The 24,070-nt window shown below is 39.1% G+C and overlaps 1 protein-coding gene across 5 annotated transcripts in view; it reads right to left on the bottom strand.

Moving 5' to 3' along the window:
- grid2ipb (glutamate receptor, ionotropic, delta 2 (Grid2) interacting protein, b) overlaps nt 1–24,070 on the bottom strand; it is a 59,909-nt gene that overhangs the window by 32,930 nt on the left and 2,909 nt on the right. For 4 of the 5 annotated variants that reach the window (XM_067429532.1, XM_067429530.1, XM_067429531.1 and 1 more), the window contains exons 3-9: nt 23,337–23,669; nt 23,097–23,251; nt 13,013–13,282; nt 9,818–9,903; nt 5,116–5,185; nt 1,649–1,942; nt 46–197 (exon numbers count right to left, since the gene is read on the bottom strand). In XM_067429532.1, the coding sequence (XP_067285633.1) occupies nt 46–197; nt 1,649–1,942; nt 5,116–5,185; nt 9,818–9,903; nt 13,013–13,282; nt 23,097–23,251; nt 23,337–23,669 (1,360 nt within the window). Of the gene's footprint in view, nt 1–45; nt 198–1,648; nt 1,943–5,115; nt 5,186–9,817; nt 9,904–13,012; nt 13,712–23,096; nt 23,252–23,336; nt 23,670–24,070 lie in introns of those variants that run through there. The other variant, XM_067429534.1, reaches the window with a different exon arrangement.

Below are 24,070 nucleotides of genomic sequence, written 5' to 3'. Positions count from 1 at the left end.
AAGCCACCAGAGGGCTGACATTCACATCGTGAACTCGTGGCTAACCTGCACTCTTGAAGCCCAGGAAGCGGGCGATCTTGTTCTTGCAGTGTTCCTGTTCCTCGTAGGTCAGCAGCTGGTAAATAAACTGCCAAATCAGCTGCTTGGCAGGAGTGTCCAGCACAGGAAACACATCTACAATGAGTGTGTCCACATTCCTGTTAACATGCAACAGAGGGAGCCATTTTAGAAATAATTGGCCTGCTCTCTCAGCAAGCAGTCGCACCAGTGAGCGCTATTTCTTAAATTTGGAAGAATCCACAGATTGTTTCTGATTATGAGTATCTATTTGTGCTTCAGGCTGAAGCTATTTTTGAATGCTATTCACATTTGCCTTGCTGCTGCCAAGCTGCAGAAAATCCCTCGCTGTGGGAAAAGCAAATTATGAAATGTGTAATCATATGGAAAGATGGTTACAGTCTATAAATGTAAATTAGCTCTGTTGCCAAAAATTTGCAAACATTTCTCATTGGTATATTTTGGACAAACAATGCATTGGTCACTAAAGTCATAACTAAAATACAATAAAATCTGTAATTAGTTTGTTTCAGTTCCTCATTGTCTGGTGTTGTTTGTGTGATACACGCTGTTGCATTGCTCTTCTTCTGTTAGGATTATCGTTATGTTTGGATTGTGCTTGTTTGTTTTTGTTAAATAAAATGCAGGCTGCATTTAAGAAGCACCCTCTACTCCTCATCATCATCATAATCCGCCCGTGACATTATGATTCTTTGATGCTTATTAAAGAAGTCTCTTCTGCTCACCAAGGCTGCATGTATTTGATTAAAATACAGTAGAGATAGTAATATTGTGAAATATTGATACAATTTAAAATGTTATCTATTTTATCATATTTTAAAATGTAATTTATTCCTGTGAAGGCAAAGCTGAATTTTCAGCTACCATTATTTAGTGCCACCTGATCCTTCAGAAATCATACTAATATGATGGTCTCCTGATCCGTTATTGTTGGAACTCAGTTATTAATATTAGTCCTTATTATTATTATTATTATTATTATTATTATTATTATTATTATTATTGTTGTTGAAAATATGCTATATATTTTTGTGGAAAATATGATAAATTTTTTCAGTATTCGAAAGTACAGCATTTACTTAAAATTATACATCTTTACTGTCACATTTGATGCATTTAATGTATCATTCTTAAATAAAACTATTAATTATTCTCTGAATGGTAGTGTATCATAGTTTACACAAAAAATAAATGTTTTCAGTATTGATAATAATCAGCAGATTAGAATTTCTGAAGGATCATGTATGTTACACTAAAGACTGGAGTAATGATGCTAAAAATTCTACTTTGCCATCGCAGGAATAAATACATTTCAAAATACAAATTACATAGAAAACAGTTGTTATAAATGGTAGCAATATTTCACAACATTAATGTTTTTATTGTATTTTTGATCAAGTAAATAAAGCATTGGTGGGCCTGTATACACTATACTGTTGTTATAGTAGAAGTGGGTACTAACACAACTCAGACCACCAAACTGATCACTAACCACTTAATAAAATTCATTTTATTATCTCAGTATGCCATGTGTCTTCTCCCAATCATTCATTATGAATTGTGACCTGACCTGTGCTGGAAGAACGTCTCCAGAGCTTTGCAAATGGTGTATCTTTCTTGCAGGGTGAGGAGGTGTTCAAGTTGCTGGCTGAATGTACGGCCGTGCACGCGGATGCTGGGAGGCAGAATCTCGGCCACCCACTGCAGGGAGCTTAGGGCCGGGGAACGTGAGCGCGGGATAGTGGGGGTCTCCTCCGGCTCCGAATCTGACTGGGGATAGTCAACAGGGCCCTCTTCAACCACTATGGTGGGCATGGCACCACTGCCCTGCAGCATGGACACCACCTTCTCATGGGAGCAGTTCCTAAATGAGCATTAAATAGAATTCATGTGCAATTTGATTAAATAATACATTTAGCATGATGCTAATATGTTTCTCAATAGTAGTGGACAAGACAAAGATAAGAAGGTAGCCAAGTTTTCTTCAAATCATATATCATATAATATTTCATATTACATAATATTAGGTAAAACTTTCTAATCCTTTATGTATACTGTAATAGAGTACTTATAAATCATCTGCAAACTAGTTAAATAGTTTATAAATAGTAGCATAGTTTATAAATTGTAGTCTCTACATTGTTAATACATTAAAGGTATCCATAGTCATTTGTCACTGTAATTTAGAGAAAAAAAAATGAATTAGCATTTTATTAGCATATGTAAAGAGTTTTTATCTTTTGTATTCTAACTCTCTAACTGATATATTGTAACAAAGTGATCTCATTAGTATTTGTATGTATTTAATGTAACGTTCTTCTGCCACATATTTATTTACATATGTTTACATAGACAGAAAAACATACAATATTGGCATACTGACATCATCTAAAACATAAATTATTAATTTATTACTTTACAAATGTTCAAATGTCTCCTTAAATGAATCCTTTTTCAATCTATTAAAAGGTTAGTTGCCCATTTTTTTTTTTTAATTCTGTCATTAATTACTCGTCATTCCAAACATGTATTATTTTTTGTGCGCAGAAACTTAAATAACGACTTTATGTAACAATTTATTTCTGGCCTGTGTCAGACCCCTACACAGTTTACGTGCTCACGTCAACAGCATCGACTGCTATAGAATTTGAAAGCACTGCACTGTTTTTACAACTTGAACTGCGTAGGAGTCTGACAAAGGCTAGAACAAATTGTCATATAAAGTCAATATTTTTGTTTGTTTTTTGCGCTTAAAAAGTATTCTCCTCGCTTCATAAAATTAAGGTTAAACAACTGTAGTCACTATTTTAACAATGTCACCTTTCTGAACCTTGAAAGTGTTCATTAAATAGCTGTCTATGGAGAGGTCAGAGAGCTCTCCGATTTCATCAAAAATATCTTAATTTTTGTTCCAAAGTGAAACTTAGGTCTTACGGGTTTGGAAAGACATGAGGGTGAGTAATTAATGACAGAATTTTAATTTTTGGGTGAACTAACCCTTTTATATTGAATTCAAGGAATTAGTTGATTCTATGAAATTTGTGATCAATGAGATTAAGCTTTCAATTGCATTTAATCCAGTGTATTCATGTCCTTAATAATATGATTTCTGTTCTGTGAGACTGGTAAGAGAAGCTTTGGTTTAGAGATAGGAGATGGATTATACAATGTGGGACAAAATGAGGTGCAAGTAGTATCTTCTCCTAAATAATATTTATAAGTATATGTATACTTGGTTTTGGTGGAATGCCATTAACAGAGCATCTATTTACACCAAGTGCAAATAGCGTGCCTTGTTGGCAAGTGCTATTTGCACCAGCTCTGCCTAACAATCCCTGGGTGGCCCAAACAAGATATAAAAAAGACATGTGTTTTAACATATTCATATAAAGCGAAAGGCTCAAGAAGCTACGTTTTGAAGCGATCGACCCGGGTTCAAATCCACTTTTTGCCAAGCTCGCTCTTCTCCTTTTTCCTGTCATCACATCGGAAAGGCCTTTACTTTCAATAAAAATTAAGAAAATGTTCTAAAAGTGAAAATAAAGTGCCTAACGAAATGTTTAATAATACAAAAAGTATTTATTGTGTAGGGTTAGCGGTAGGAGAAAGGAGGGCTTTTATTGTCCCATTAAGACTGCATCCATTTAATATTTTAATAAATATAATCATTTACACTGTTATGTACAGCATCCGGTTAATGTACAACAATACTGAGGTGCAAATAGTATCTATCTGTCAAAATAAAGTATAAATATCATCTAATTAGGCTACTATTTACACATATTGCAAAGAACTACTACTTTTACATAATGTGAATAAAATATATCACCATTTTCACTTAGTATACTATTTCACTTAGTAAATCACATCTACAGCTATTTGGACTAAGTGTAAATATCATCTATCGCTAAGAAAATATGTTATTTTCACTTGGTGTAAATAGCATCTTTTGCTATTGGCACAGTGCAAATAGCCACTGCCTTTTTTATTGGCATTATGCAATGTTTTTCCCCAGAGGCAGCATGAACTTGAACATCTACAGTAGTCTGGTATATTGCTGTGCTCTAGAGATTAACTACACAGCCAAGAAACAGCTAAATCATGGCCCCAGGAAAGTGATTTACATTTAGGCAAAAATCACAAAGCTGGTGGTTTGTTAAGGAGCAGCAGAATAATAAAATTGCATAATATGAATTCAGTGAATTTAATGACAGCTTGTTTCTGACCTACCTAACAGCTTTATTCAAACCCACATTGTTAACCCTTAAAATAAATAATCACAATAACATTCATATGAAGTACTAAAAGGGCTCTGTGTTACTTGTCTTTTTCCAGCAAATGAGCAAATGATAAATAAATATTATTGAATAAATAAAAATATTTTCATCCAGAAAAGCATGCTGGGACATGAAAAAAACCTTCCCCAAGTAATGTTTAACTTGTGTCATAGCCAATTAAAATGATTTAGTTATTTCAATGGCACATTTGAGTTACATCTACTTGCAAACAGATGCACTAACATTCAAGAGTCAGTACGATTTTTTTATAATTTGAAATAATCTCATCATACATTTTAATATATTTTAAAATGCAATATGTATGATGCAAAGCTGAATTGCTCCAGCTTTCAGTGTCACATGATTTTTCAGAAATCATTCTAATATGCTGATTTGGTGCATTTCTTGTCTTGTAACATTATAAATGTCTTTACTGTCACATTTAATTTATTTAATGCATCCTTCCTGAATAAAAGTATTCTACATTTGAACAGTAGTATAAATAAATAGGTTATGTGAAATTGCTTCACGTTAGGTTAACTTGATTATGTTTCTGAGAAATCACTTAACTACTTTAAGGAATTTGGAATTTCTAAAGTATAGTAAGCTTGATGGCAAAGCTAATATGTAATAATGTAATTATTATTAACCCCATAAGTGATAAAATGAAATAATGAACAGTAATTAGATTTATTTACCACAGTATCTACTGTAATAACACATTTAAAGCATCAGCACAACATAAGAAAAATAAACACACCTCATGTCTAGGCCATTGAGGAACAATATGCGATCTCCCGGTTTAAGGCCACACGCCTCAGCTGGACTACCTGTAATGGGAAAACATGGGTTTGTGACTGAGAATAGAACACTTACAGTAAATAATACACACACACATAATCCACTTTAATGAATCTTAACGATGCGTAATACTATTGCCATTTGTGATTGTTTGTAATTAAAACACTACAAGAAACTCCGTCGTGGGTCTGAGAGGGTTTGTAATCTGTTTTCTCATCATGATGCTGCACTCCTACTTGTTTTCATAAGCATCCCCACACAGGCGGCTGAGTCAGTGTTAACTAGCCTCAGCACAGGCCTGCAGTGGGCGAATATCGTCATACAGACCCTCACACACTCACCGCCTTCTCTCCACGCACAATGTACAATGTACAGACTTCAATACAAATGTACCCAAAGCTTGTTCATTAGTACAAAAGCCCACTCCTTCCTTTTTCACAATGCACCAAACAAAATAATTCTCCATTTCCCTTGAAAACAAGCCACTGACCCAAGCTGTGCTTTCCATGTGCCTTTTTATAACAGCCGTCTCTTTAGCCATCTGTAGAGATGCACGATTCTGTATAAATTGAGAATCACAACTCTTTTTTTTTCTTTTTTTTAAATATAGTTCACAGTTCTCTAATGATTCTAAATAGACAACTAAACAAAAATAGTTTTAATTGACTAGAGGTTCTGACAAAATGTTAATTGATGCAGTCTATTTTAAAAAAAAAAATTAAATTAAATTTATCATCAAAAAAATGTATACATTTGAATAATAAACTAATATATATATATATATATATATATATATATATATATATATATATATATATATATATATATATATATATATATACGGGTGTGTCGAGATCTTGTGCCAAAAGATGTCGCGGGATTAAAACTGTGATTTCAGGCTTGTTCGAGATCCATTGGCGCTGCGCAGACTGGTCAGCATATGACATCAAAGTACAGTGTAGAACTGAATAACATTTTTCTAGTCATGTATTTCATCATTGAGGATTTCTTAAAAATACTATATAATAGACTTTTGTCCACTGTAGTGGACATTTTAGTGAGTTTCTGTGACATCACAGTTTTGAGTCAGGATGTCCTTTATAGAGCACATTCAGGGCTTTGCAAAGATACCAAATGTTTGGAGGTTTCACCAGGACAACAACAATTTCTTGGTCTTTAAAAATGGCTGACATTAATGTTTAGCACTCTTATGGAAATATGATAATATTTTGTAATTATAATTTAAATCTGATTAATTTTCTAATTGTTTGTTATAAATCAACATCTCAGGAAAATGCTATGGGGTTTCTAATCTAAATATGACTTTTTGCTACAAAACAGGGCATTGATTTCATAAATGTTCACTGTAGAGGACACCAGGACATAAATCATGTTTATCAGGCATTTTGGAGACACAAACAGTAAATAGGGAAATAAATTACATAACAATATTCCTATGAAATATTACACATTATTATAAAAATGTTGCCAATTATTACTACCCTTATTACACTTATTTTTTTCATTACATGTTGCACCAAGAACACAATAATATGCAAATTAGATGCAATATACCGATACATTATATTAAATGGGAAAATCCAACTATGGCCATTTTACCCACATATTGCATAAAGTAAGATGGTATATCAAAGCATTCAGTTATATCTTTTATAACATAGCTCAGAATCATCTTTAAAAAAAAGTTTGTTTAAAAAAAATCCTGAAACTTAAAAATGTATTCGTGAATTAAAAATAAATCCCATTGTTTTTGCCTACATGCAATTTCATTTCATTAAAAAAATGTAACAACTGAGTCCTGGTGTCAACTACAGAGGACATATCATAACAAAAAAATAATGTGTCCATTTGTTTCTTATGCTCTAAAAAATCTAATGACATGAAAAAATACAAAATTCGAAAACCTTTTTTTTCCTGGGTCCCAGGAGGATATAAAAATCTTATCTCGTGTCTCATCTTGAGATAAGCGTTTCGTCACACCCCTTGTATTGTGGCGAGGTAGTCAAGCCAGAGACGTGGGAGGAGCGAGCGAGACCGGTGCATGATTGAGAATGAGCGTCACCTGCGAGTCCTCTCATGAGGCATGTAAGGAAGAGCGACACCAGTGAAGGACGAGAGAGGACATGCCTGGACTTTAAATTGTGTTTTGTTTACATTTGATTATGTGTGTATGTGGCAGTCGTCCGTGACATTTCGTCTTTCATTTTGTGTTTATTTATTTATTAAAGTCGTTGAAAGTTCGCCGGATCCCGCCTCCTTCTACCTATACGAACAAATTACATTATATATACATATAACATTATGACCTAATACCTAATATTGTGTTGGTCCCCCTTTTGCTGGCAAAACAGCAAAACAGCCCTGACCCGTCAAGGCATGAACTCCACTAGAAACCTGAAGGTGTCCTGTCGTATCTGACACAATATGTTAGCAGCAGATCCTTTTGTAAGTTGTGAGGTCGAGCCTTAATGGATCAGACTTGTTTGTTCAACACATCCCACAGATGCTCGTCAGCATACACGCACTCGACCATCCACGTGATGTAAAAGAAAGCATGATTCATCAGGCCAGGCCACCTTTTTCCATTCCTCCATAGTCTAGTTCTGATGCTCACGTGTCCACTGTTGCCGTTTTTGGCAGTGGATAGGAATCAGCATGGGCACACTGACTGGTCTGTGGCTATGCAACTGCATATGCAACAAACTGCAATGGGCTGTATATTCTGACTAGCCTAGAAATCTAGACGAACTCTAGCGGCAACAAATTTAATCTGCCCGCGAGTGTCGTCTAGCAACTCTCAATACCCTTCTGAGCTGTATTCGCCTAACTTTTGTCGGGCCAATCACATCGTGTATAGAGTCTCTGGGTGGGGCCATAATGACAATGGCCGAGTTGCGTTTGCGTGCTTCTAGTAAACACAGAAACTGGCGAACGGCAGTCTTTCGAATCAGCTTTGACCGCGACTCTGGAAGACTTGGAGTTAAGCTTTTCTCTGAGAAAAGAACAAAGAACGGCACTGAAGTCATTCTTAAAAAGGGAAGGTGTGTTCTGAGTTTTGCTGACCGGATACAGCGAATGTTTAATCTATCAATGAGCTCTGTTTCACCTTCGTTGCTCTGGTTGGTGTAGCGCTATCCTATCGCGTGCAGAGGGAGTTTGGAAAACAACCGTTTATCCCGCCCCTCGGATTGAGCCCTGCCAATGGTGAGTTTCCAGACCAAACATCTTGATGTGGGTCTGGCTTGTCAGGCTATATTCTGACACCTTTTTATCAGACTCAGCATTAACTTCTTGAGTAATTTGAGCTACAGTAGCTTGTCTGTTTGATCAGACCACACAGGCCAGCCTTCGCTCCCCACGTGCATCAAAGAGCCTTGGCCGCCCATGGCCCTGTCGCCGTTTCACCACTTTTCTTAGACCACTTTTGGATAGATACTGACCACTGCAGACCGGGAACAACCCACAAGAGCTGTAGTTTTGAAGATGCTCTGACACAGTCATCTAGTGATCACAATTTGGCCCTTGATAAACAAAGTGTTCACTTGTTACCCAATATATCCCACCCACTAACAGGTGCCGTGATGAAAGATAATCAGTGTTATTCACTTCACCGGTCGTGATGTTATGCTGGATCAGTATATACTGTATATATATCTTTTCATCACGGCACCTGTTATATATATATTCAGCTTTCTACTGGAGTTCATGCCTCGACGGGTCAGTGCTTGTTTTGGCAGCAAAAGGGGGACCAACACAATATTAGGTATTAGGTCAAAATGTTATGCCTGGTATATACTGTATATATATCATTATATTTGTTCTATCTACATAACCTAATTATTCCTGGCTTTGAACTGGATCAGTTCATTGCAGCATGCCATGGAATTTCGCTAACCCCATCTTCCCCAGCACCACCTTCCTAGATCTGCTCGAGGAGTTCTTCCTATGTTTCTTGTAGCAGCCTGAATTCAATTCACTTTTTTCACGTGCAATTCTTTAGAAGTATCCTCACTCATCCAGCAGCAGCAGTGTAGCAGATCTAGTGTGCCAAGACCAAGCCTATGTGCATTCCATGTGTATTAATAAATGCTGGTTAAAATTCAGGATTGTCATGACTGAACTATAAACTTTTAGCCCAGGACTTCTTTGATCATTTGAATTATTGTAAGAATACACAATACCACACAGAAATAGTGTGATTGAAAATGTTCATAGCATGTACATGACAACTGCTCTCTGTGACTCAGCAGCAGTGGCAACACAGATTTGAGTGTTCTGCTTGTGGTCATACTTGTCAGGTTTAATAGACACAGGCGAATCGTTGTCATTTAGGAATAAGATTGTGAGGGCTTGCTTGAATCAAGATCGCAACCTTTCAACGATTAATTCTGCAGCTTCAGCCTACAGCGATATGACCCTCAAAGTGGCACAAATTCTGGTGGCAAAAATATCACAGTAAAAATTAATTTATAGCGCTAGATCTGTATCCTAGGTGGCAGGATGTATAATTCTGCATCAGATCAGAAACCTTGAGAAAAATAAAAGCCTGCTTCACCTGAGAGTCAGTGCTCTTTTCACTCTGATAAGTAATGAAAGGTAGCGAGTGCTTATGGGTATCCATCACAGTCATTCATACGCACCTGCCATTACGGAGTCGATCCACACAGGAGCGTGACCTCTCAGTGTAAAGCCAAAACTCTTCTTACCCCGGTACACACGGATGGTTCTGCAGAGGAAGTGAAAGAGTGATTACTGATTATACTGGCTGATTGTAGGTTTGTTTAAAACGCTCACATAATATACATATTTTTACACTTTCCAAGGATCATGACTGGTGCTTGTCTGTACAAAACTCCCACATTGCTAGGATGTAGTGTGTGGTTGCTATGTAGTTGCTAAGGTGCTGTGAGTGTTTTTTTTTTTTACATATGCTAAGATGATCTTGGAGATTGTCTACTGGCCCAAGTCAAAACAGTTACCATGGTGTTGCTTTGTGGTTGCTAGGGTGTTCTGGGTGGTTGCTAGAGCATTGTGGTTGTGTTCTGTTCTGTGTGGTTGTTAGGTGGTTACTTACTGGATTAAGTCTAAAGAACAGTTGTCAAGGTGTTGCTTTACTGTTGCTAAGGTGTTCTGGGTGGTTTCTTACTGGCCCACGTAAAAACAGTTGCCATTGTGTTGTTTTGAGGTTACTAAGATGTACTAGGTTGTTGCTAGGGCAGTGCTTGAGTGTTCTGTGTGGTTGCTTACTGGCTAAAGCCCAGTTTCCAAGTTGTTGCTTTGAGGTTGCTAAGGGATTCTAGTTGGTTGCTAGAGCATTGCTGTTGTGTTCTGTCTGGTTGCTAGGGGGTTACTTTCTAACTATAAAGTCAAAAAAGCTGTTGCCAAAGTGTTTGTGACAAGCAGGGTGATCGAGAGCTGTGAGAGAGCGAACTTGAGGCCGGTGAGTGATTGGATAATGAGTGCAAGCTGTGTGTCACACCGATCTTTCATGGTGAAGCAACGGGAGCATAAAAGGAGGAGCGATGACAGTGAATGACGAGAGAGGAGAAAGAGTGGCAGCCGTCCATGAGGGGCTAGCTCAGTTTTACTTTCAGTTTGTTTATTTATTTATTAAAATCTAGTGAATGTCTGGTTCTCTCTCATCCCTCACTGTTGTCACTTCTCCTTTTATGCTCCCGTCACTCCTCCATGAGAGAGCCAAGAACGGTGACGGACAAAAGTGTTGTTTAGCGGTTGCTGAGATATTCTAGACGGTTGCTAGGGCATAGCTGTTGTGCTCTGTGTGGTTGCTAGGTGGATATTTACTAACTAAGGTTGTGTGTCCACCAAAGCCTTTTTAGCCTGCTAAAAACACCTCGCTGTGGGCGCTTGATAGCATTTTGCCAGCACAGTGTTTTTTTTTTCAATTGAGACTTTGCTTGTTAATATACGGAATTTCACAGATAGTTTGTTTCTGTATTGATTCTATATAAAAATGCCGTTACAATGTAAATTATTTGCTCTGGCTCTTGTTTTAATGTTTTTTTTGTTGTTGTTGTTATTATGCTACTTTTTTTCATCTGTTCAGTTGACGTTGTACAAGCAGAATGTGGCGGTTGGGGTTGTATTTGTATTTGTCCTGCCCCTACTCCACTGTGATTGGACGGCTGGGTGAAGAGTGAGAGTGATGAGCACTGTGTTCTGTTCAAAGTGGAACATTCTTCAACTCTCGGCGGCCGGTAAAAAACGATGAACGCTCAGCGCTTGAGCGTGAAACACTCGCTCAGTGTGTTGTAAAAATGCAGCGTAAAAACGTTAAAATGTGTATAACGTGAGTGTAACCTTTTTACAAACGTTACACTCATGGTGTTGTAAAAATGCAGCACTCCCATTGAAAACAATTGAATATGCCAGCCAACTTCCTGAAAAAACGCTTTAGTAGACACTTGGCCTAAAGTCAAAAGGGGAGTTGCGGTTGCCAAGAGGTTCTAGATGGTTGTTATAAATTGCTGGTTGGTTGCTACTAGTCAAGTCCCAAGGCATTCTGGCCACTAGTCATGGCTCGGCCCTTCCTTTCAACTAGTATACATGGGATTTTTCAAGAGTTTTATAATAGGTAAAAAAAGTTTGATTGCTTTGAAATATAAAAGGTATTATGGTGGGTATGAGGTATAATGACTTCAGAACGGATTACACTGCAGGTTGATTTATATGTACAAAACTTGTGAAAGAAGCTCCACTAATGATCACTATTTATCCTAGTTTGTTTATTAACAGTACATGACCGACAAACATCCAAATACTGATTCATAGCAACACATTCATATGATAATGATCTATAAATTAAACAAAATGGACAAGCATCCTGAAGCACCACTTGAATGGCTATTACAGAAGCAATTTCCCTGCTTCTTAGAGAAAACACATGACATATCATTAGAGTAAAGCTAGCCTTAGCAGTTGCTGTGGCAACACCTCAAGGCGACACTGGAACCATCGAGTAAACAGAGAGAAATGAACGCAATAGAAACATTTTCTTCTTGTCGCAGTGCCATTTTGCATAAGGTGGGCCGCCAGAACCAAACACTGATGGCGGATTAGAAAGAGGATGACAGATACACAAAGACATGGTAAAAAAAATAGAAAACTCTCTATGGGGATTACATAAGGACTGAGCCAAGGAAGCATTATTTATTGAGGAGCAGATGAAAAATATAGTCTACATGGTATCAGCACATCATATCTACTTTTGCTGTAGTATTTAATGATCTAAACACTCTCGCTGAGACTTCCCCAGTAATACTTAAGAAAACATTTTCACGAATAAAGAATACTGAGAAGACGTGATGACATCATACAGAAAGGCACACTGTAAATGTTAATTATAAGCAAATGTACAAGAAGAAAAACCAAACAAGAGGATCCGCTTTTGTTTTGATTGAAATTCAATAAGCAGCTTGAATATGATATGACAGCAATCTACCCTTTAGGTTAAGTCACGATTTTAATGATTAAAATATATTCTGCACACTAAAACACTCAGCAGATCACCGTATGAAGAAGTGCTTGTGATGCGGACAGTACATCCATGTGTACAGTACATGCATCTGTGTGTGAAAGCATGAGGCACAGAAACAAACAACTCAGTGCTTCTCTCACCCGCCCACACACAAAGTCTCCCACATATTACATAGTGTTCTATGCATTTGAGGAGACTTCCTGCAGTGTTTTGGGATAAAAACGTCTTTACAAAACAGCATGGAATTGAAATCTAAAAGCTAATAATTGTATCATACATAAAAAAAGGACAATGAACATTTAAAAACTACTATATAAAGAAGGCATATGATACATACCTCTGGTTGGCTCCAGTGACATAGTGGCTGGGAATCGTGGAGGTGCTCTTTCTCAGGCTACGGTCGGATTGGGCCGGGTCACCTCCGGTATCTCTGGGCACAGAACTGGCCCGTTTCGAGCCTTGCGGACGTTCGTGGTGGTCTTGACTTCGGCTCCGGCGGAGCCTGTTTTGGGGCTCGCCCAGGCTCTTGCTACGGCACATGCGGTTGATGAGACTCTGAGAGACGGCCTCGTCAAATCGCTGACGGTGCTTCTTGGGAATGAAGATCCTGGCGAACATGGTCACAGGAAGGCAAGAGAGAAAAAAGGTTTAAATCAGCTACGAGGAGCCATTATCGTGAAGACTCTTTAAAGGTTGCTAGTTCAATTCAGCCAGTCAGTTTTTCCATCACGACCCTAAGTGAAGAAGCCTCAGTATTGAGTCCACCGCATTCAGCTGAGGAGCATCACTGTGTGTGAGACTTGTTTAAAATCCAATAGTAAATTCAATAGGGATGGAAGGAGAAAAGGAAAGGATGACAGAGACAAAAAAAGTCAAAATAAGCAGAATAATGAAGGACATCCAGATTTTTCATTGAATTCCAACATGTAGCAGCCTCTCTGAGTACTGTCTTCATCTGAAACTCCCACTCTAGAAGCTCTGGTACAGATACCAGAATCCAGCAATAGCAAAGGTGTGGGAGTATATAACACTACTGCCTCTCTCTCTCCCTCTCTCCCTCGCTCTCCTTATTCCTCATTCTCTTTTTGCTGTTAGTGATGTCCCATGCTCTCTGGGATGAGCATCGAATCTCAGATGCAACACAGCAATTTTTTTCACTTGTAGCATGACATTCAAAATATAATTGAAGAGATTCAGCTCATACTGAAATGAGTCAAGCGATTTGAACTTGGAAAATGTTTGGGGAAAACATTTGGCAGACGAGAGGGATATACAATTTTGACTCTGATAGCTTCGCCTTCATAAGATGGAGTATATAAAATAAGGCCGCGTTTGTCACATTTATGCAACGTTGGCGGTTATGGAAAAGCCTGTTATACCACCCACCAGGGAAACAAAAAAAGACCCCAATTGAAAGACCTCAGCGAATGTAGCCTTAGTAACCTTGTCAGTGCAATTCTGTCTGCTTTGTTCTCTGAAGGTCATGCACTGACATTAGCATTTCAAATAATTACATGTGTTGATCAAATAAAAAGAACATTCATTTTCTGAGTCATGGCATAAATTGTCTTGATATTTGTAGGTCTCTAATTGTCACTGACTGTATTCATTTAATAAGGCTAATAGATTATAAACACAAACTGAATGTAATTAATTTACTTTTCATTAGATCAGGCATTATTTTAACACAAAAATGGGCTGCACAATTTGGGGAAAATATCTGGTTAAAATATCGTTTTTCTGGTTAAAATTGTGATTTGCGATTTCAAATTTTATTTTTATTTATTAATGAAAAGTATGTGTATATAACATTTCGTGTTTATATATTAATATGACTAATACAAATTATTACGATTACTATTATTGCTAAATAAAAATATTTAACAAAACAAAATGTGATTTTTATTTATTTTTACTAATGAAAAGTGTGTGTATATAACTGTCACGCCCTCACAATCATCAGTCACTGCCACGCCCACTCGTTCCCCATCACCATCATTCTGAACACCTGGGCACCATCACCAGTCACCACTATATCAACCCGGCTCACCTTCACTCCCATTGTCTGGTCTCGCACCGATCCCATCTTTGACTACCTGTCCTGCCTAGAAGCCTTCATTTGTATCCCTTTCCCTTTCCCTTTCCCTTTCCCTTTCCCTTTCCCTTTCCCTCTCCATCATCATCATCTTCATCATCATCTTCATCATCATCATCATCATCATCATCATCATCATCATCATCATCATCATCATCATCATCATCGTCTTCCGGGTGGCGTTTATCATCTCATTACTCTCAGGCCTAGCCCTTCAGTGGGCACAGTCGTTATGGGAAACGAATGCCACCGTCATCGGCTCTACCACAGCCTTCTGCACTCATCTAGAAGAGGTATTTGGTCAACAAACGAATTATCTGTCCATGATGACTGTTTTCTATTCGTCAAGGCAAACGAGAGACAACGAGTACCTATGCGTTTCCGCACGCTGGCCTGTATGAGCGGATGGAATGAATCAGCCCTCGTCACGCCTTCTGCCACGGCCTCCTCGCTTAAATCAAGCAACTCATTGTGGTCTATGAGGACGCCATGGGCTTGGAAGCCCTCATTCAGAAAACAATCCGCGTGTCTCAACGGTTATCTGCCTGTGGCCTCTCCTCACCTGTGGCCGATCCTCCGCCTGCTCAAACATCTGTCGCATCTCCAGCACCTGAACCCATGCAGCTCGACTCATACCACTTAACCACCACTGAACGCCAACGCAGGATCTCACTACATCTGTGCCTGTATTGTGGTGGGATGGACATGGCATGACGACCTGCCCCGTGCGACCTACTCGGCCAGCGGTGAGTACCATCCAGTTACCTCTTTTAACGGCAAACCTTACTAAGACGCCAGTATACGTTAGTAATTCCCACTCATCATTTGCAGCACAAGCCCTCATCGACTCCGGGTAGGCGGGAAACTTCATCCGTCAGCCAACCCTCGAAAAGCTAACCGGCCAACGTCAACGTTGTCCCGTCGACCTCAGAATCACCACCATTCAGGGAAAACCGCTGGGCGGAGGTCGTGTCTTCCATTTCTCCCCCACACTTACACTGCGCGTTGGTCATCTGCATGAGGAAACCATCACGTTCATGGTGCTGGAGGAGTCAACCGTCGACATCATCCTGGCACACGCCTGGCTCATCTTACACCAGCCGCATATCCACTGGTCCACCGGAGAGATCCTGCAATGGAGTGAGAACTGCTTTGATCGTTGTATTCATTGTCCTCGCCGAAAAGGTCCGTCATCATCGTCAGTTCCCTCATTACCTGTCTAGTCCACCTCAGTAGAGAGTCTCAAGTCAACGTGGCCATTCCCTAGCTTACCGGACGTTCCAGGATGTCTTCAGTAAGCGGTTGGCAACCCAAATACCACCACATCAGCCATGGGACTGCACCATCGACCTCCTGCCTGGGGCTAATCTACCCAAGGGCCATGTCTATCCTCTGTCCATCCCGGAACAGAAGGCCATGGAGGAGTACGAGCACGAAGTGCTACAAAAAGGGGTCATCCGTCCATCGACCTCCACTGCCGCTTCAAGCTTTTTCTTCGTGGCCAAGAAGGACGGAGACTTGCGGCCGTGTATCGACTACCGTCACCTTAATTCTCAGACTGTCAAGTTCAGTTATCCTCTTCCCCTGGTCCCATCTGGTCTCCGATGGGCCACCATCTTCTCCAAGCTCGATCTCAGAAGTGCCTACAACCTCATTCGCCTTTCCAAGTGAGACGAGTGGAAGACCGCCTTCATCACTCCCTCAGGTCACTATGAATATCGGGTGATGCCGTATGGCCTGTCCAACTTACCCCGTGAATTCCTAAACTAGTTTGTCATCGTCTATATCGAAGATATCCTCATTATCGTCAGGCCCGCTGGGCCCTCTTCTTCACCAGATTCAATTTCAAGGTGACGTACCGTCCAGGGAACCAGAGCAACCGGGCAGATGCCCTTTCTCATCTTCACCTAGCCGACCCAGAGCCAGAGCACCTTGAAACCATCCTCCCTCCAGCCATGGTTTTCAGCCCGATCCAGTGGTCGCTCCACGAGCAGATTCAACAGGAGAACAGCCTGCCTGCTCCGCCAGGAGGTCCAGAAGGGCGCCTCTACGTCCCGCCTCGCCATCGCCTGCCCCTTCTGGACTTAGCTCATTCTTAACCAGCTCTGTACATCCAGGCATGAGAAGGACCCTCTTGTTCCTTCGCTACTGTTACTGGTGGCCCGCCATGCCTCGGGTCATCTCCCGATTCGTCAAGGGATGTTCAGTCTGCGCCATTGCCAACACCCCTAGGAGACTCCCCGAGGGCAAGCTGGTCCCTCTTCCGATTCCCCGAGCAACCCTGGAGACATATGGGGATCGACTTCATGACTGACCTGCCATCATCCCAAGGTTTCACCTGTATCCTAGTCATTGTCAACCGATTTTCAAAATCCTGCAAACACATCCTCTTCAAAGGCTTACCTACCACGTTGGAAACCGCGGAGGCACTCTTCACCCAAGTCTTCTGACATTTTGGGCTTCCGGAAGACATTGTTTCCGACCGAGGACCCCAATTCATCTCTAGAGTGTGGACCACCTTCTAACGTCTTAGTCGTCAGGAGCCACCCGTGGAGGAGGGGGTACTGTTACGCCCTCACAATCATCAGTCACTGTCATGCCCACTCGTTCCCCATCACCATCATTCTGAACACCTGGGCACCATCACCAGTCACCACTATATCAACCCGGCTCACCTTCACTCCCATTGTCTGGTCCAATCTTTGACTACCTGTCCTGCCTAAAAGCCTTCATCTGTATCCCTCTTCGTCTTCATCATCATCATCGTCTTCACCTTCATCGCCTTCACCATCATCGTCCTTCGTCTGAGTGTCAGAATCCCTTTAAGTATCACCTGTGTCTGAAACCTCTGATAATAAACCTTGCACTTGCACTAATCTCTGTGTCCTTGTCTGTGTCTGACAATAACATTTCATGTTTATATATTAATATGACTAATAATTATTATGATTATTATTGCTAAATTAAAAAAATAAAATGTGATTTATTTTGTAATTTTACTAATGAAGTGTGTGTATATCACATTCCATGTTTATATATTAATATGATATAAAAATTAATATTATGATTATTACTAAATAAAAAAAACTAACAAAATAAAAAAATATTACAATAACATTTTGATTATTAAAAATAGAGTATTTAAGAATAAATATAATAATATTTTACAGAACTTAGTTTACAAAAAAAACTGCTGGGTTACCTGTTAATATATGCAGACATGAATACAAGTCATTAGAAAGGTCTAAGGATTTATTATACATAAAATAAACTTTTTTTTTTTTTTTTAAATCATTCATACTTGACCAGAAACTTGTCTCAAAGAAGTAATCGTTTTCAGGAAACTATGATGTGAAGCTAGTGCTGTTGGCTGAATAAAACGAAGATAGAAACACTTTGACTGATTAAAGTGCATCAAGATATGGTGCAGGGATGGGCAACTTCGGTCCTGGAGAGCCACTGTCCTGCAGAGTTTAGCTCTAACCCTAATCAAACACACCTGATCCAGCTTATTAATGTTTTAGGATTTCTAGAAATCTACAAGTGGGTGCGGTTTTTGATTAGGGTTGGAGCTAAACTCTGCAGGACAGTGGCCCTCCAGGATCGAAGTTGCCCATCACTGATATGTTGTATTTGAGTTGTTCAAGCCTTCTCAGATATTTTCCTTATAATAAAGTATGCATCGCTTCAGATGGAGCAGCGTTTTCTTTTGATCACTGCTGTTCACTAACGCTGGTCGTTTATTTATTTCATTAAAATTGAAGCCTTTGCGCTTTCATAATCGCACATGAGCCAAATCGCGGTTTGATTGTGGTTCGTTCGATTTCGATTAATCGTTCATCCCTAATGGATAGTCATCCTTTATTCCCCCTCAAAGAGACATTTTTAAAAAAAATATCTATTTTTGTTCTCATACAACTTTGATGACATGATCCAGAGTAAATGAGGACGATTTTCATTTTTGGATGAATTATCTCTTTAAGTAAAACATATACACATTACACAAATGAGCACAGTCTCTATTATTCTGTAGTACTATCTGTACTAGGTACTATGGAAATACAGTTTCACAATAACATTTCACTCTCCCCATTGCCTGGGTGACAGTATTGACACAAACACACCATTAGACAATTCCAGAGAGCAGAGTTGCCTCAGGTTCACATTATTATGGAGGCGCAGAAAGAGCGACACAGTGACTTAGTTGAGTGGCCTGGCCAGTCACTGCATTAATGGCAGACAAGAATAAATAAAGCATTTAGTGTCCTAACAGGCCACTACAAACCTCAATACTACAGCACTAGCATGAGTATTCTGAATGACAGCATATAACAGACTGCATTATCATTTTTAAGCTTCTCAGAAAACGTGGACAGAACTAACATTGCCAGACTGAATTTGCATTTGTGAAGAGAAATTCATTTAAGGGGACAGACGGTGCCATGCTCTGCCTATTTTCTAACCAAATGTGATTGTTATTAAGAAAAGAAGAAAAAAAAACACTTGATTGGGACATTTTGAGTAAAGGTTAATGAGTAGCTCTGTTTTAATATTTTATTTAGACTTGACTGCACGATTACAGAACACAAATTATTATTAATTCTGTTTCAGTTCACTGTAATCCAAAATTGAATTCAATTATTTATTTGAGCAGTTCTCTCTGTTTGTGGGAAAAGTGAAAATATGAATAATTAAACTAGTGAAGAAATACAGAAATTAGACTGTTAATAAGCCACATAGCTCTAAAATATCACTGGCACAACTTGCCCAGCTTTATGGCAAAGAAAATTCCATTTAATAACCATGTTGCAGACGAATCAACATATCAAATTATGATCATGTTCTCACCAAAATACTGCATACTATTGAATAGACAAATTCAGTTAAGACAGATCAATGAATATTAAACTTGAATGAAAACTACTCACCCAAAGAAACTCATCTTTTAGCTTATCATGACTCAGAACAAGATGAAAGTGAAGTGGCTACTTAAGAGATATATTCAGAAAGTGTCACTTTAACCCAAATGAACAGCCTCTGAGCCATCAAGAATCATTGACTGCAACTGTCTGGAGACTGCTGCCTCTCTACAATGACTTGAAGAGGATCAGCACTGAATAATGAGCAGAAAATCCATTCACCAAGAGAGACAGAGATCATGTGTTGGCAGAAACTGAGATATGTCTGCATAATCTGATCATATATATCAGGCTGATCATATATAGTGAAGATTAAATGAGACCAGTCAGTAATATGATTTTTCCAATTCATGTGTTTAATTGGGTGAACTGTACATGAATTGGCCATAAACAACTATAATATCCAAGCTATAATGTATGTATAAATAAAATGTATGTTAAATGGTTATTTCACCCAAAAATTAAAATTCTGTCATTCCAAATGACTCACCCTCAGGCCATTATTGGCCGACGCTGTTCACATGAGCACCACCTGTCTCAGAAGCGGGCCAATAAGGAGCTGGCATTCTGGCGTAGAGCTCAGAAGCGATGCGCTGTGTTTATAACATAAACGGATAGGCGACTGACACAGACGAGAAGACATTTTTAAATAAAGTCGTTATTTTTTATTGTTTTTGTGCGCAAAAAGGTATTTTCGTCACTTCATAGCGTTAAAGGGGTGATGAATTGAGAAATCAACTTTCCCTTGAGCTTTTGATATATAAAAGGTCATGATAATATAAGAATTTCCTGTACGTTTCAGAGCTGAAAACTTCCTTGTTAGTCAAAGAAAAGCTTTTATAGACACCATGCAGGCTCAGCAAATGGTCCTGTGCTTCATACCGACGTCAGTGCGCGACGAAACACCGCCTATACAGCGCATCTAATCCAGTAGCTCCGCCCACCAACTCATGGAGGTAATCAGTTCGTGTGAGCTAGCCAACAACACTAAACATGCCGAGGAAGATAGCAAGATATCGGCCTATTCCTGGTTGTGGAAGAACACAGCTGCTGCATAAGCTACCTTCGGATCCTAATATTAGGAATGAGTGGTTGAACTTTATTTTTAATGAAGTTCCAGATCACAGACATGTTCACTTCAGTTCACTGCGGGATCGTTTGTAAACAAATCTCCAGTCAATGCTGGAATTGGAGCCGACAGGAATGGTGCAACACACGTGAGTAAAACGTGTTTTTATATGTAATAGTATTGCATTGTTAATAGATATAGTTCTTGATCTGCTATTCTCTCTCTCTCACTCTCTCTCTCTCAACATTTGAAGGATGACATGTATGTGTGTGCACGGTTCACGCTTATATCGTCCGATCTTGCGGGCTATGTGTAATATAAAAATAATAGTCCAATCATTCGTGTTGGATTAGAAATAAATCATTGTGTTTGCTTGATAAAGACGTTTACGAGCCCTGTGATTGAGAGAATCATTCTGGTTGCCACTTCTCCCTCAATCCCTCCCTCATGTGAACTGACAGGGGAGCTGAAACTCATTAGATATGTAAATCTTATCCAATCCTAGCCGTGGGTGTTTACTTCCAAGTCTCCAGTGCGTCACGCCCAACAAAACCCAGTGTTCAGGAGAGAGCCTCAAAACCAATGTAGAATATAAGGCTATTACTTATTAGTTATGATGATTCTGAATGTAAAAACCACACAAACATCATTAGTTGACCTCAGACAACAGTATAATTTTTTTTAAAAAGCCAGTTCATGACACCTTTAAGGTTGAACCACTGGAGTCACATGGACTATTTTACCAATGTCTTTACCACCTTTCTGGACCTTGAAAGTTACAATGACTTTACTGGTAGTTCAGAAACGTCTCGGTTTTAATAAAAAATATCCTAATGTGTTTCAAAACAACAAAGGAATTAGGGGCTTGGAACGACATAGGGGTAAGCAATTTTCATTTTTGGGTAAACTAACCCTTTAACTTACAAGTAACTAACAAGCATATGTATTAAGAACTGGCTAATGTCCTAGTATTCCGAGTGCAAACTAAATCTACCCAGATAGGCTTAAATCCATACCATGAATACTAGATAATGTTCAAATGTAACGGATCAAAACATATTGAATAATAGATACTAAGTGCCAACAGGTCAATACAGATTGTTCATTTCTTTTCACAAATGCCATGCATTCAAATATGACAACATTAGCACATTTAGCAATACACAAATTCCCAGAGAACTCAACATCCTCAAGCCGCTAAACACATGGTGAGATCCCCATTCACTACCCTTTACCAGATATATCTCTAAAGAGGATTACAAGCAGTGACAAAGGTTATTATCTCATAAGACAAAGGAACAACACCTACTGTTCATAGAGAATAGCTTGTCTCTGTTTTACAGTAGAAATCTTTTAATTTATTTTTCTTGCAAGCCTTTACCAAGCTAAAACTATTACACAAATATTTTTACAACTACATACACTACCATTCAAAATGTTTGACAGGGCATGGCTTTTTTTTAGTTTTCAGATGATGGATGAATTAAATATTGATCAAACATTACAGTAATGACATTAATAATGTTACAAAAGATTTCGGTTTCAAATAAATGCTATTGTTTTAAACTATTTATCAAAGACTCCTAAAAAAATCATCACAGTTTTCACAAAAATTATAAGGAGCACAACTGTTTTCAACTATGATAGTAATAAGAAGTGTGGTGTAAATCAAATCAGATTAGAATCATTTCTGAAGGATCATGTGACAGTAAAGACTGCAATAATGGCTGCTGAAAATATAGTATTATAGTATTGACTAGTGAAACATCTAAAAACAAATCCCTTGTTAGACTGTAAACTGGCCTTCGAAGTATCACTTGCCAAACAAATTGACAGAGCCCAAAAAGGAGCCAACAAATAGATCAACACTAGAATTCTCTGTCAGTGCCATCTTATGTTATTGACCCAGTTGGCATTAAGGAATAGGCTTGACTGGAAAGGGAATTTCCCTATTAACAGAGTCAGCATACATCAGACGGTTAGAAGATTATCAGCATTGCAGCACCAGATGGAGACACATCTATCAGTGTTCTTATTAGGTCAACCCAGTTTACACTGAAAGCCATACGAGTTAATTCTCTTACTGCAAATATGTTCCTCATAGTATAATATGTTTATAGAATATAATAAAAACAGCCAAAAAATACATTTACTAAATTGACTAAAAATCTATTAATTTACCGTATTTAGAAAGATCTAAACTAAACTGATGCCCTCTGGTGGCCTTCAATCTGCCCTGCATGGCTAAATACAGTAGCTGAAAACATCTGGGTCAGAGTGGCCCTGAGATTAAAAATTAATGAGCACTGTAGGTGGCAGATGGAGTTTTCATAGATACCTGATGTTTGAGATGAGCTGCTGCTGCTCTTCGGTTGTCAAGATGTCAGGAAGGACGGAAGCGAGCCAGTCCACCTTCCTCTCAGCAGCGAACTGTTTCAGTACAGCAAAAAGTTTCTCTTTCACCTCTGGATCATTCCTCAAAATCTCCTCAACCTGAAACAGGAACGATTATGATATTGTACATCTTTAATGATATCAAATCATAAAAGCGCATTCAAAGTCTGTGAGATGAACTCACCCTCCTGTTGAACTCCAGAGCCTTGTGTTTGCGGTCCTGACGCATGCCGTCTGTGTCTTTCGGAAACCCCTCTAGGCTGCCGCTGCTGCGTTTCTGACGACTGCCCATGCACAGCACCCCGAGACGCAGTGTTCGGCCCTGAGAGGCCTTTATCAAAGCGGCGGCCATCTCGTGGTGCTTCACAGGGATCCCATTCACCTCCATGACATAATCTCCAGCTCTGAGACCACTACGACCCGCTGGGGAGCAGGGAGAGCAGTCCTCCACCAGCAGGGGGCAGTCTCCCACTATAGTGAATCCGAAGCGGCCATCGGGGCCTGGAGTGATATCCATCTGCACACAAAGAAATGCTATTGATTTTACACATTGTTATGGACAGAAACAGAATATTTAAAACTCTTTTGCCGTAAATCGAATTGCGTACGGCTTTCAACCGGAAGTTAGTTATTTTTTCTATAAAGTTTTAAATATGGATATTTTTCTTACACAAATGCACCACTTCACTTCAGGTCGGGAGCCGTGAATCCATATGATGGATAGATGCACTTTTATGGACTTCAAAACAGAAACAGCCATTCAGTGCCATTATAATGCTTGGATTAGCCAGGACTTTTTCAATATAACTCTGATTTATAGAAGAATGTCATATACAGCCAGGATAAGTAAATCATGGGCTAAATTTCATTTTTGGGTTAACTAACCCTTTAAGACCGGCGGGATGCCAACCACTCTGC

This window comes from Pseudorasbora parva, chromosome 21 (genome assembly GCF_024679245.1).
Source record: "Pseudorasbora parva isolate DD20220531a chromosome 21, ASM2467924v1, whole genome shotgun sequence".
In the NCBI taxonomy this organism is placed as follows: domain Eukaryota; kingdom Metazoa; phylum Chordata; class Actinopteri; order Cypriniformes; family Gobionidae; genus Pseudorasbora; species Pseudorasbora parva.
Note: the sequence above shows the minus strand (reverse complement) of the source record. Positions and strands in the feature narration are given on the sequence as shown.